At 39.3% G+C, this 14,501-nt stretch overlaps 1 protein-coding gene across 1 annotated transcript in view; it reads right to left on the bottom strand.

Moving 5' to 3' along the window:
- Window positions 1–625: 625 nt before the first annotated feature.
- LOC104463328 (mitogen-activated protein kinase kinase kinase MLT-like) overlaps window positions 626–14,501 on the bottom strand; it is a gene marked incomplete at its 5' end in the record, with an annotated part of 33,224 nt that continues 19,348 nt past the window's right edge. The window contains 3 exons of the mRNA XM_010075612.1: window positions 626–736; window positions 6,178–6,252; window positions 9,811–9,897. Coding sequence (XP_010073914.1) covers window positions 626–736; window positions 6,178–6,252; window positions 9,811–9,897 — 273 coding nt within the window. The remainder of the gene's footprint in view (window positions 737–6,177; window positions 6,253–9,810; window positions 9,898–14,501) is intronic.

The raw sequence follows: 14,501 nt of genomic DNA, 5'->3' as shown, positions 1-14,501 counted from the left end.
TCCGAGCGCTGCCTCCCGCCCAGCCCCGCGGCAGGGCCGGGACACGGCACCTCTCGGGGCCTCTCTCCCAGCCCGCCTGGAGCGGGGCCAGCGCTGCTTAATATAGACTGGGGCATGATCGTCTGGGGGAAATCTTGTGCCTGGGCAGATCTGTTCTCAATTCTCTTTTCCCAACAGAAGGATGTACTGTGAAGCAGTAAGCTTCCTAACTGAGAAGCGTCAGGGACAGATTTTTTTTTTTTTGTCTTTTTTTAAACATATGTCTATACACTTTCTATGAAAATTGCATCAAATGTACATACATCGGAGTTGTTTTACTCTCACACTATTGACTGAAAACATGTAATTGCTTTTAAGATGTGAATCACAAAACCATAAATATCATGATACCTAAACCAGTGTAATAATAAATATAGGGTACAGCTAAGTGTGTTGGCTCCGAATACAAGTTCCACAACATTCTGGTCATTCCTGAAAAACAACAAGGTAAGTTACATTCTAAAAATACCTCAAGCACTGATATTTTCTACCAATACATCATGGGAGTCTTACGTCTTTCTGAAGAATATGGGCTCACACCATTTCAAAGGAAAACCACATAATTTCAACTTGGGAGGAAGGAGACTTACCTCCACTCTGCCTTGTTCTGCAGGAATGAGTTACACTGGTCTGGAAGGTTGCTGTCATTTGACATAGATTCCAGGATTGAAATTATTTGCTTGAAAGAGGGCCTTTTCTGAAGAAGACAAAACAAAACACAGCATTTGCATTCATGTACAACTACTACTGTGTAAAATTATTTGAAGGAATTTTTCAATTGAAAGGCTGCAACCAATAGATCGGGATGCTGCTTTCTGAACAAAGCATCCTACATGAGGACTGTAAATCGTAAATGTGGGGCTTTTTTGTTGTTCTTCCCATTTAAGAAAAGGTCAGTTTGGGAAGAGTCACATAACCTAGTCTACCAGTAAAACCTTTTGGTACTCAATAAGGGCATTAAACAACATTAGTAGATCAAGATCAAGATTCTTAATTCTAAAGAATAAAGTTTTCCTCAAGTGAAGAAGGAAAATACTGCCAAAAAGAGGAGGGCAGACCCATTAGCAACTGGTAATTAGACAGATGGCCTTTTACAGGTAGTAACCCAAACTCTTTCATGTGTGAACAAGCTATTTAGCTGCCCATCAAAAATGAGTTTCTGACTGCAGTTCCTTTGTTGCAGAGAAGGACAGACTTTCCAGGAAAACCTCTCACTTAGCTATTTCAGAAGCTGACAGGGAACCAGTGAAGATTTGAAGCTACATGAGGATGTCTCGCCCGGCAGCTGAGCTCATGTCAGCAGTGCCTGTGCTCTTCTGTCCTGGGCTCATTTACTGAACTTTCTGTACCTGGGCTCTCCATCCAGCACCCACTGTGCTCACTAGTCACACAGAGCAGTTAAAACTTCTCTGTATTTTCCACTTTTCCCTTAGTCACAAAAAGAAGCTATGAAATAGGCTAATAACTGAAAAATGAAAAAGCCACAATTAAATGTGTTTCTTGAAAGAGCTCTGACTCTGTTAGTCTGTTTGACAGACCCCAGACAAGGTTGAGACAAAAGGTTGAAACAAAATGTAGATGCATAATAAGGGGATGATGCACATTCTCTCTCTATCGTACCTGTAATTATACCATTTCTGCTAAAATTACAGATGCTGCAATTAAAACGTGCATTTTAATTTTGGGAGCACAAAAACAATTAGGAACAATGCTGAGGTGTCTCTTCCAGGAAGATCCGAGTGATTTCCACATTACAAAAGAAAGACAATTTCTTTATTTTAAATGTCAAACAGCATGAAAAAGTGTCAAATGTATAACAAAAAAAAAGACAAGCTCTCTTATACTGTAATGCTGCACTATTCGGCTGTTAACTGGGGGCTTTGTCTGTCATTTTTTGGTCCATCTCCATTATTTCAGACAACAGGCAGTTGGATGAGATACACAGGTCGTCTTTGCAACATGCAGCACCTGCCTGAGCCCCCATGTGCTTATGCAGTTCATCCCCCCAGCCCAGTGTGCACAGAGCAGCAACCTGGGCACACCGAGCAGCGTGGCTGCAGGTGCCTATTCAGCAGCACATCGCTTGCATTTGATCTAGTTGCCGTGTGGAAACCCAGCAGAGTTCCCCTGCATTTACAGAGGGGCAGGGGGAGGCAGCAGTCATTCCCCTACATGCATGATGCTGCTGGACCTGCCACGGCTGAGCAGACCCTCTGAACATGCCCTGGAAGAGCACAAACCTCCCCAGCCAGGGAGTGTTCCACGCTAGAGGGTACAGAGCACAAAATTAATCACTGGCACCAACCGAGACAGACAACTCTGGTGCTGTTTTGGGGAAGGAGAACCTTTCAACAGCCCTCACACCCTTGTTGCTGCTGCAGCAGCATCTCTTCTAACCACCTCCATGGGTGTGAGGGGATTCAAGAGCCTCCCAAATGGTGAGGAGGCTGCCAGACAGGAGATGGTGGCTCCCCGACACACCAGGGTACTGCCGCTGCTGTATACTGTCCAACAGACTGGCAGGCATTTAATGTGCCTTTACTAACCTAATTCTGTTTTCAGGAAGAGATGAAGGGCAAACATCCCCATGCTGCATTAATTACAATATTTTATGGCTTATTTAGGATTCTTTTACAAAGCACTTTCATGAGTTTTGCTCGCTCCTTCTTTTTTGGGGGTATACTGGGAAGTACAGGGCAGGGCTGACACTAAGTGGGCACAGCTGACATGACTATAAGGCTAAGGCCTGCCTAGAGTAACTGGAGTGGAGATAATGACAGAGAACAGGGCTTTTACAAAGGGTGGGTGAAAGCACTGCCTGCCATGGGCGCAGCAGCAATACATACTCTTTGGGCCCTACACTACAGGCAAAGGAGCCGTTGAGTTGCACAACCAGATCCGGAACAAATGCACACCACAGTACTGACCAAGCTTGTACGTCTCTGGCTGTGCAATTTCGGTGAACAGCCACCAGCTACCCTGCCAGCTTTGTAGCTGCCAGATTTACAGGTACCAGCTTTGCCTGGAGGTGAAGCTGACAGGAAGACACAAGCCATGTAGGTTTTGTTGGTTTCTTCCCCCTAGGCAAGGATAATTTCAGATTTAATAAATGCACTCTAAGTGCAGGCTGATACCTTGGTTAAAACTAGCAGGAAGTGATTGTTGAAAGTGGGATCCCAAGCTGGGAAGCTTTTATTTTTTTTTTTAAAGTCTTATTTTCGGTGGATGACTGCTTAGCACTATCTAGAAGAAAGTCAGGCATCTCAAGTCATTCCTTATAAGAGATTCTTAAAATATCAAAGCATGAGTCGCCTTTGAAAATTGTTTCCCTTTATATCTGTGATGTCTCATACAAAATTTTTAAAATATATGCCTCTCTAGAAAAAATGCTGGCTAATGTTTTCACTGTTTCTTTCCACTCAGTATTTCTTACTAAACAAGTCTGCATAAAACCAGGATATTTAATCCATATGGCTCTGATCTCTTGCTGCTTCCCTGTTTTGAGGTTTCTGATTTCTATTAAGATATTCAGTCATTTATAAACATATTTGATGTTAAAGTGGGGATAAACTGAAGGAACAGATGAAATGAGAAAGAACCACTCACCTGTGTTTCAAAAGTAAGTATCCCCAGTAAACAAAGGCATCAGTAATGAGCAACCTTGTTTGTACAATTATCTAGTACCCAAGTGAAAGCAGCTTGTTTGGTAGGGATTTTAACATGTGGAAGTAGTTATTTAAGACAGTTACCACAGAGATTGTTCTTTAATAATAACTGACTTAAAATAATTAGTAATTAACATTTTAGTAAAATGCTTTGAACCTACTAGAGACTGTTTCACCTAGCACAGTTTAAACTATCTAAAGACTACCATTACAAATATCATGTGGAGCAATGCACTATGGACATTTTTCTCCATGTCTGAAGAAATTCTTAAGAATTCAAAGCAAAGTTAATAATTCTGTCCCTTCCCATGAGGAAGTTATGGTGTAAGCAGTGTCTGACACTCCATCTGCTCTGCGGCAGCTCTCCAATTATATTCCCTAGCTCCACAGTAAATGCACATCCCTCTCTTCTCAGCAGTAAACTACCTAAAGATACCTCATGCTTTCTGTGGGCTAAAAGTATGCATGTTAGCAATTGCTTTCGAGCAGCTGACATCCTCAAGCTCACCCCCACTTGACCTTCAGTAACTTGTTCATGCATCAACTATCTGATTTCCTCAAGCTAATCCTGGCAAAAAGGGAACGTTACACAGAGCAGTATTTTAGAGGAGTGTGCTCCATCTTTTGGCTCATGCAGGCCTCACAGCCTTTTTCCAAGGCATTTTGAGAGCTTTAAGTAGTGATCCTTTCCCAGCACGTGACTGAATACATCAGTCACATGCCCGAACTGTGACCAAAGGTTACTCCATTTCAGCCATGTGAGCAAAGCATTTACAATTGCTTTAAAAGAAGAGAAGCTGTACGAAAGAAAAGTAGCAAAGAGCAGACTGTCAGAAAAACCCTTCTAATCCGAGATTCACTCTTTGCACAGATCAGAGATGCCTCTGGGAGCAGTGCTTCCAGGAACCAGCCCAAACCCAGGTGAATTGCTTGCATAGACAGAATTCAGCCTGATGGCTGGGCATCCTTCTTTTACAACACACAGATCCCTCCCTCTCACAGAAAAACAGCAACAACCTTCTGGCCACATGTATGTGTCCAGAGCAAACCAGAGAGTGAGCTGATCCAGTGTGTGCTGCAATTACAGAAAAGAAGCTCCACTAATTCTTACTCTGTGGCATTTGGTAGCGATGTTGATGCTTGGGAGTGGTTATTAAAGATACGTCGTTCCCACTGGGAAGTGCACTTCAATAACTACTGACCTAGAATTTAATCAGTCTACTTGTAGATTCAAAGACTCAAAGCATTTTTCTCCCCTCCCTTCTGTGGAGAGAATGAAGGAGAAGATATTGGGGAATGGCATTAAAACAGGTGTTCACGTGGAAACCACACACTGACAGGGGATCTCAGGCTTCCAGATCCATTCTGTGTGAAAGTAACTCCTTGCTTAAAAAAATGAAACCAAGAAGGGAAATCTCCTTTCTCATATTGCTTTTCTATGGCTACTCTCCGGTGATAACAAGTTCTAGCTTTAGAGCACCTAAGCACTGTAATTTGCCTTGGGATTAATCTTGTCTCTCTGATGTCGTAGCTAACTTTCTTCTGAGTTTAAAGGAATAAAGTTCTTGCTGGTGCCTTGACTTGAGAAAGACAGCATTATTTCCTTTCCTATCCTTCCCTCTCTCAAATACCTTCATAGGCAAAAGAAATGAATGCTAACATTTGGTAATAAAGCTACTATGCCCACAGTCTCTTTCCAGCCAGCTTTATGTACAACAGGATGGTAGCAGAGTCAACTTAAAGAAAGTAACTCCCATCCATAATCTACAAAACCTTTTACTGAGTAAACACTCTTCTTTAATTTCCCTTTTAGGTTATTCTCATAGGGGCAGATTAATAGTGACAATGGTTTGTCCCTAACTTGTATTTTTATTCTGTTTTCATGGTTAAACAGTATATTACAGTACTTCTATTATATCATTACCAGTATAATTATAAAGCTCATAATTCAAGGTCCTAAGGGAAAAGATTAGGAAAGGTTTAACATCAATTTAGAATGTGTTGCTGCTGTTCCTACCCACATTTTATAGATTAACTTATTCTTTACATGTTTTCAACACAAGGAAGGCATCAAAGTTGGACCTTGAAATAGATATTTTGTGTGTGATGCTCACATACATCCAAGAAAGATTAACTGTTAACTACTGAAAGAAAGCAGAAAAGAACAATCTTTCACTTGCTCCAAAATGGCTATATTCTTGCCATCTCACCTTATATACAGGCATTATATTTAGTAGATAGGTAACTTAGTAGCATACTAACTCTTGATCAAAAAGGAGAGAGAGACATTCAGGTATTAATGTGTAAAAAACACATTTAAAAAAAGACAGCCTCAGCTATCTTTGTGAAGAAATGTGTCTACTAGCATGCAGCAATGGTGTTAGCTGGGACTTGGCTGCCCAAGAAACAATAACACACTTAGTAAAACAAGGCAGGGGCTGGTGGTGTAGAAATCAAACACAAATTAAATTACCTTTGAATCAGCATCCCAACATTGGTGCATCAGTTCTGCAAAACTTCTGGGACAACTGCTTGGAATGGTTAATCTCTAAAGGAGAGAGAATGTCCAGTTACTATAAGCATTTCCCTTTAAGCTGCTACTAATAGGTTTCCTATAAAAGCAATGCAATTAAAAGTAGTAAAACACATAACATAATACAAAAACCACGGATTGACATATTAAAAAGAAAAAAATTACTAACACTAGCAAGATGTACAAATTAATTAATAGACCTATAAAGAAGGAATGGAACAAATGCATAAATGGAGTTGCTTAAGAAAGCTCAGAGACAAGGAAGTAAAAATGAGGCAAACAACTTTTAATACTAAAATATAATAGTTTGTGGAGGTTAGTGCATGGTATTCTAAGATGCTTGTCAAGATAACAAGTAACATACAGCCTGCCTTAATTCCTTTCTCCCACACAGATGATCCGGCTGTACAATACTGTAATAACTTCTGATATAACCAAATGGCTGAAATATAGATTACACTAAGTGAGTTAAAAAAGAGTTAAGTGAAGCTCTATATGACGCAAGAGACATTTCATGAGCCTGTGGTCAGAAGAATTAATGAGGACATGCAGATCTCAGAGAGCGCTCGCAGAGCACGGTGAACTCACAAATATTTCCTGATGACTGAAGACAAGGAGTTACTGGTTATAGCCAGGACCACTAACTACAGAGAATTCGTTTGAAGCTTGTTTGGTTTCCTTTGCTGAGAGTTTTAAACCATGAAAAAATTCCCTCAGTCTTAGAGAATAGTTTAAAGACTCTGCCTCCACATTGGAAAGCCTAAAAGCAAATCCATTCTCATATACATGGACCTGGATACCGAAGCCTCTCCAGTGAGATTAAAAGTGCATCCCAACAACATTACACATATAAGGACATGCCTCTGCATTTGCTAAGGCAGTTAACTGACTTCAGATGTTTCATACTAAATTTAAAAAAAATATGTAGATAAGAAACATCTCCTCAGTGAAAATGGTTCCAAATATAAGAGAGGTCAAGCTGGAAAAAGGGTTCCCCTGTCCTGTAACAGTAAGAACTAGATATTACAGTCCTGTTCAGACCAACCTGCCAGGAAGATCCTTTGATCTGCCCCACTCTTGGCATTTAAGAAGCAAAGCAGAGCAAGTTGTGTCAGATTGTGCCATTATACTACTGCAACATGACCTGCAAAGCCTTACAAGCCACAGCAGCCCAAGCAGGAGTTAACAAATTCTGCTGCACAAGCACTGAACACCAGGAAAACACAAAACATGAGATACTGAACCAGGGCACTGCAGGAGTATGATTATTAAAATAACGTAATACCTTAAGGTGCAAAGCTTTCCGTGCAAGAAATACATAGAAATTTGTACAATGCATAAACAAATTGTACTGGTGCTTGATCTCTAGTTGAGTCATTAGCCTATAAATATGCTGGCTAGTCTTGCTACAGTATTTGTCTGTAACCCTCACCGTTCCAGGAGATGGAAAATCAGCTGCAATCACCATTTTTATGTGTCTCACTTGTGCAGAATGTTATCTGTAACGCAATATAGTGGTAGGAGGTTCCAAAAGTGTCATATTATAATAAAGATGAAGTTTCTCAGTGGTAATTTATTATGAGATCACACCGAGCATAATCTGAACTCTCATGTTTTTCTTTTCTGGATTAAAAAAAAAAATCTATAGAAACTCTACCAGAATAAAAATAACACTATGAAATTATGCAGAGAGTCAAAAGAGACCCACACAGAATCATTAAAATCCACTTAATTTGTTGGGCTCAGGTTCGCAAAAGGAGATTTTTTTACCCTATGCAATTATGCTTTGGCCTCAGTTTCACACTGATTTTAACAAAAGACTTGCAGTGCAAAGAATGATGGACTGGCTCAACAGTGATTCAATTCTGTTGTGAACTGGAACCACACAACCCCACTGATGTCAACAGATTGAACTGAGAGCAGAAACTGACCCTCATACTTGCTTTGGGACACAGAGACTATGAAGAAAAGTAGCACAAGCTGACTTTTATAAGGCTTATGCTAGGCATGTTCCCTAAGTCACAGCCAGAAAAAAATAAAAACTATGTAAGCAAATGTTAATGCTCTCTAGGCTCCCTGGCACTCTTTCAAAGAAGATGGTAGCAACAGGCTAGTTGTACCTAGCAGACAAACAGCTGTCTCTGAAAATGTCACCCCTCAGCTTTCTTCAGCCATTAGTAAAATAGTCATCATGTCCACATTCTGTTCATACTCATTTTACACAGTTCCTTGCTCTGGAAAACTGTAGAGAAATGTGTGTTGTACACTCTGACATCTTTTTACAACATTCCCAACACCACTCTGTATCCCTTACATAAAACTGCACATGGTAGACACAAAAAGAAATACTGTTGATGGAAGGCTTTTTGGTTCTTCCTTCAAAATTATGTACAAGGCTTTTCCTAAACTAGGAGAAGGAGGCTCTTTGTGCCTCCTGCTCTGATAAACACTGTAGAAACCACATTCATAATCTTCTCACTGTTAGTGTAGCATTTCCAACTAATCAGTATATCACAGCATCACTCACTGGAATTAATCCAGTCCTCAAATAGAAGGAAAAAAGAAAGGGGAAAAAAAAACACCAACAAAAGAAATTAAACTAAGAGGAGGAAACCTAACTCCTCTGTTTAACTCTGAAGCATTTCAAGAAACAGTTTATGTAGAATAATAGGAATCTGTATTGTACAGCCACTGCCTCGCCATTGTAATGTTTCCCAAGCTTCCGCTGTGTCTAGATAGAGGAGGTTTCATCTTTGTGGAGGATTTCCATGCTTGTCTGTGTGTGGTACAGTCACAACTTTAAATGTTTCTTAAATGTAGTTACTGTCTTTGATATCAAGGGACTATGTGTTCAGATATACGCTCACATGTCCAACTAACTGAAAGCCTCAATTTGTGAGAAGAAGAAAAGCGAGGCTGGGGACACTGTACAAATGGTGTTTACACCACTGAAGTGCTTTTGAAATGGAAAGACTCTGCATGAGGAGGCTTGCAGCTATGCCACAGCCTTGCCGATACCAGTGAGGAGCTCATCTTCAATGTAGTGTTGAACGTAGGTGGCAAAACTGTAATTTCTCTCTTTTTTTAAAACTATTTTTTCTTCTTTTATTTTTGAAATTTTCATCTAAGCGGCAGTTTCTTGTACTATAGTGACTCCTGCTGGGAGAGTTAAGTTGAAGTAGCTGAAGGTCTCTTACAGATATATCAACTCCCGGCCAGTAAAAAGATGTCCTAAACGCAGGAGATGGAGTTAAACTGTTCCCCTACCTTGGACGCAATGGCTTCTTTCATCACTAAGAACAAACCCCTAGGTTTTACAATTGAGACTGAGAAACTAGTACAGTACTTGTACAATTTTTGATCTACAGCATCACGACGTGAAGCTGCAACAATTAGATGTAAAGGGTCCATTCATGAGGAATAACATCACTTTGACCCTTTGTGTTAGCTCCTACTGCTAATCTTTCCATACGCGTGAACTTACTTTCAATTTGAAGAAGATGAAAAAGTCTTTTGCAAAACCCCAATACTGTTTTCTGATCTATGTACCTGAATGTAGAAACGTAGTCTTACCTCGTTTTTTTCCACTACAAGCCAAGCTACTTGTAATCCTTCCAAGCCTTTAAAGGGGACCTCCCTTGTTAGCATCTCCCAGAGAACCTGGAACAGAAAAAAAGAAAAGAATTTTTATTTCTGTACTTTGTATTTTAAATACATTATTAAACCTTGATACAGCCCTATTCCATATCCAATTATCAGGCAACCAGTTTCCATTTGCAGGAACTTGGACCAGTGTTTGTGTGCAAGATCCTATCACTAAATTAATTTGAATGTTTCTGCTTTTTCCTCTACAGAAAAGCCCACATGAAAAACTGGGTTGTGTGGGGTCTAATGCCTGCAATTTTGTGACAGCCATAGAAAATGCTTTTTACTTTCTTTGTACACTATAAAGTTCACATTTGGCAGTTGAAACTTGGGAAGACAATGAACTCCTCCTCTCCTTCTCAGCCCCAGCTAGATACATCTTTGCTTTGTATAAGATACATTTTGAATTTGAAAATATTTCTATATGATTGCAGCTAGTGCTTCTCAGTAGTCAGAATATGATCTAACAGGTATTTTGCTCTTATGATATGCTTATGAAAATATTAAACATTTTTTCAAGTAAACCTGCAATTGTCTATCTCCAAGTATATAATTATGTTAAACTAAACAATATACAGCATGTAGAAAATTACTTTGCTCTCCTCTATGTCTTACAGATGCACTGTCCATAGATACAGAAAAATCTCCTAATTTTACATGCTTTTAGCATTTTGGTAACACAGTACTTGAGAATCTAGGCTACTCTGTAGAAGAGAGTTTGGCATCACCAAAAAGGCTTCGTGTCAATTAATCCAACTTGCTTTTCTTGCCATTGGGACTACGTACTGGAGTCCAATCAAATTAACAGGCATGTTGTACCTTCACTTGTATGTGTCTCTTTTTTTCTTTTTCTTTTTTTTCAATTAGGACCTTCATATATATATCTTGTTACAAATATCTACATACAAACTTTTTCTTCTGCTCATTTACCAAGCATATCAACAAAAAGAAGACATAATTTATGTAGGATCTGACCAAATACATTAAGATCCTTAAGCAAGTCTCTATATCCTCACTATTTCCATTAGCACCCAGGCTTATTCCAGCTATGTAATTCTGAATGGATTATGGCCAGCTATGAAGGTAATTAGAAAGAAAATGCGAGAATATTGGCAGATGCTGCTCAAGCAGAAAAAATGCATTGAAGCAGAGTTGGGCCTTTAATCAAGTGAACAGGGTACTCCATCATTAGACCTATTTGAATAATTCTGCTTGAGTCAGAAGGCTGATAAGCAAAGGTAAGGGTATCTTGGAAAAATAAGTAAAAGGACAGTTTTCCTGAGAATAAGGAATATATGGGGAAAGCTATCATGGAAATATCCATCTCTCCTGTATGCCTCAATTCATTCTTTTTAGAAGCAAAAAAAGGCACCTCAATTTGTAATTCCAGTTATCACCTCTCTATTGGTAGCAAAGGAAATTTAACTGTGAGAGAAAGAAATAACTTAGCAGTCCCATGCACCTCAGACAAAAAAAGCAGTGTACAAAATAGCCAGTTTAAAACAAAAGCCCCTGGTCCAAATCAAACATGCAGCTGAATAGCCGTGCAGAAGACCTCATCTGTACGGCTGTACCAGGAAACCACAGAGAAGAAACTCAAGTTTGCACATCAGATAGAGCAGCATCTAAATACATCTTCCAAGTAAAGAACATAATGAAATACACGTTAAGTGTCTCCAAGAGCCCTGAGCAGGAAAATTATCGCTCTGCTATCTTTCTTTCAGAAGTCTGTAAATTATAAGGGTTGCCTCATTTCATTCATGCACGTAAGTCTGTGCAGAACATTTTCCACTGAATTCCTTTATAATGAAACCTTTAGTGTTTATTTCCACTGGCTGTACAGATCACTGCCTTCCTAAACCAACTGTGCTAGTTCAAAACACTTCAAGACTGCACATAGTTCAAGATAAAAACAGCAATCGGACACAATATGAAGAATATTTCTTAATACCTTATTTTTTGCCAGTAGTAGAAGAAAGTAAAAGATACAAAATTGAGATGTCAGAAACCCTTGTATGTATTTACACAGGTTTAGAAAATGCTTTAACAACAATGCAAATTTCACATTCAGGCCAAGGGTGTAGATAAAGCCTTTCCTTCTAGTGGTGACATGCCTCTATCTTCAGTCTTATAGGAGCTTCAACTCCATCTCATGCATTAGCTACCCTGAATCGTCAGCTAAGGTGAATTATTGCATTATCAGTCTGTTAAAAAGCAGCAAATGGGTATCTTCTGCATTCCCATTTGTTTCTTCCTGTCCCCAGGGTCATTCAGCAGCAGAAAAAGCACCTCAACTTGTCTTACCCGGCCTCTTTATTGTGAGATACACTCTGTTCATTTTCAGAACTGGCTCCCCAGCTCACCTCATATGGAAATCAATCTATCTTCCATTTCTGGTGTAATTTAATTGATACTGACACGGTTCACTTCCCCTCCCATCTCTGATGGTGAGGATCACCTGCTTTCCTGATCAGATCACATCACATCTCTGTAACGACAGACAGCAGGTGCTCACAGACAAACGGCCAAGCTAGACACAATGATGGAAAACCAAGCAAGATCATTTAATGTAGTGGGTTTTAAGCTGTGGCTTTTGAATATGTTGGTCTCTTATTTGCACACAGAGAAACAGAAATGAGAGACAAAAGTATGAATGTGTATCCTATACATGAAGCTGAGAATAAGAATTATATGGTCTTCAGAAAAAGCTCACATGCTTACTTCTGTCAGCTCAGCTGTGTGTTTTGATTCTTATCCTCTCAACTATGTGACAATAACCAAAAGGAAAAAAAAATCAAACAAACCACCAAATTAACAAAACCCCCACATCTGCACCCCAGTGCAAAGTCAACGAAGATTCAAAGTGCCATATAGGGTAAGGAACATCAAAAAGAGTAATTTGAGAAAAAGCAAGCACTCTGAACATCTTCACTGAAAAAAAAGATACGTTTTCTCTTGATAGGAAAGCGTTCACAGATGAGGGTCAGGAGCCACAACTAGCAGGAGTACAGCATAAACAGAAAGCGTTGCACTCTTAGAGGTACTGCCCTTGGGCATGAAAATTAGGCCAGTCTTCTCTGCATTGATCCAAGTGGAAGTTAAAGATCTCATAATTCTTTTCAAAAGAGTAAGGGATAACCCCTGGAGCTGGCCAACATTCCCTCTATAAATACCGTATGTTCTCATAGCTAAAGCAATGTATGAACTGCTGCTCAAGCATAACAGCTGCTACATTTAACAGCAGTCTCTATGCTACCACTAGCCAATTAATGGTTTTACTTCGTTGTTCTTGTAAGCATTAAAATAATTCAGCTACAGTACATAAGCTTGCTATGATTAAACACATTTATACTGATACACAAACACACACTGCAGTGCACTACAAACAATTTTGCCAGGATAACATATTCTGAGCATGTATCTTCACCATTTCAAAGCAGCTTTTAGAGCAAACATTGTCATTCCACATAGACTTTCATATCTGGAAGAGAAGCAAGAATCATTTTTGAGAAACACACACAATGATGTGAGGAGAGTGTTACAGATGCGAGTTAATTTCTGGGCTGATCAATTGTAACACTTGCTATCTGTTGTTTAAAGTAAGGATTTGGAAATTAATTAGAAAAGAGAATCACAGCATGGCTGAAGGAAAGTGCAAGATCTGTCTTAGTGTTGTAATAAATCTCTTGGAACGTTTAGATTCAGCATTTCATGGCAGTATTATAAGTTATTTACTATATATCTCAAAGAGAATACACAGACCTGTTTAACCATCCATGAAGAGCAGGACAAACTAATCTGAACGTTAGCTGTAAACATGTATGTAACTGTTCACAGAGAAGAAAATTAATTTCAGCTGAGGAGTAACTCAGCTATAAGACCTACAAGGCTGCAGAAAGACTTTCCACTTAGTGGAAAAACCTCTCGCACGCCTCAAGCAGAATGTTTAAAATCACAGACTGGTTTGTAGAAAGAAAAGCCAGTCAGGAAAAGAAACAGCAGAAAAGCAGTTAAAGAAAACCATGGGGAAGGCAACAAGTATTGCAAACAGAATATCTATTCCTACCATCTTACTAGTTTACATTTGAAAGGATTCTGTTCTTTGTTAACAGGACTTTAACTGAAGAAAAGCAGATTTGTGTCTCTAGTACAAACTGCTGCTGGAAAGTGTTACACTTTTAAAAAGGATTCTTTAAATTTTGTTTTTATAGATGATGATCATTTGAAGAGACAAAACTAGCTTTTCTAGGATTTTTTGTTTTCAGTCTCACAGCTAGTTCTCTGATAGTGTAACACTTATAGGGAGATTCCAACTTTCCATGTTGTAGTCGGACAGTTTCTCGCTGGTATAACCCCATTATGTCAGTGACTTCATCAACAGAGACCTTGGGCCACTGCCATTCTTCATTTCTACCCCTGTATCTCTGCTGAAAACGATGATGTTCCAAGACCGGAGTTATTAAAAGACTAATTCATTCCTAAGTGCTTATGAATTCATAAGCTTCTACCCACAGTAGAACACATTAGCTCAAAAATAATATATTAAAAATGTGGGTCAAATATTATTCTGCATACTAAAGTACACTATACACCCATAACCACATTAAAACATTCTAGTA

This window comes from Pterocles gutturalis, unplaced genomic scaffold, assembly GCF_000699245.1.
Source record: "Pterocles gutturalis isolate BGI_N339 unplaced genomic scaffold, ASM69924v1 scaffold39027, whole genome shotgun sequence".
Classification (NCBI taxonomy): Eukaryota; Metazoa; Chordata; class Aves; order Pterocliformes; family Pteroclidae; genus Pterocles; species Pterocles gutturalis.
Note: the sequence above shows the minus strand (reverse complement) of the source record. Positions and strands in the feature narration are given on the sequence as shown.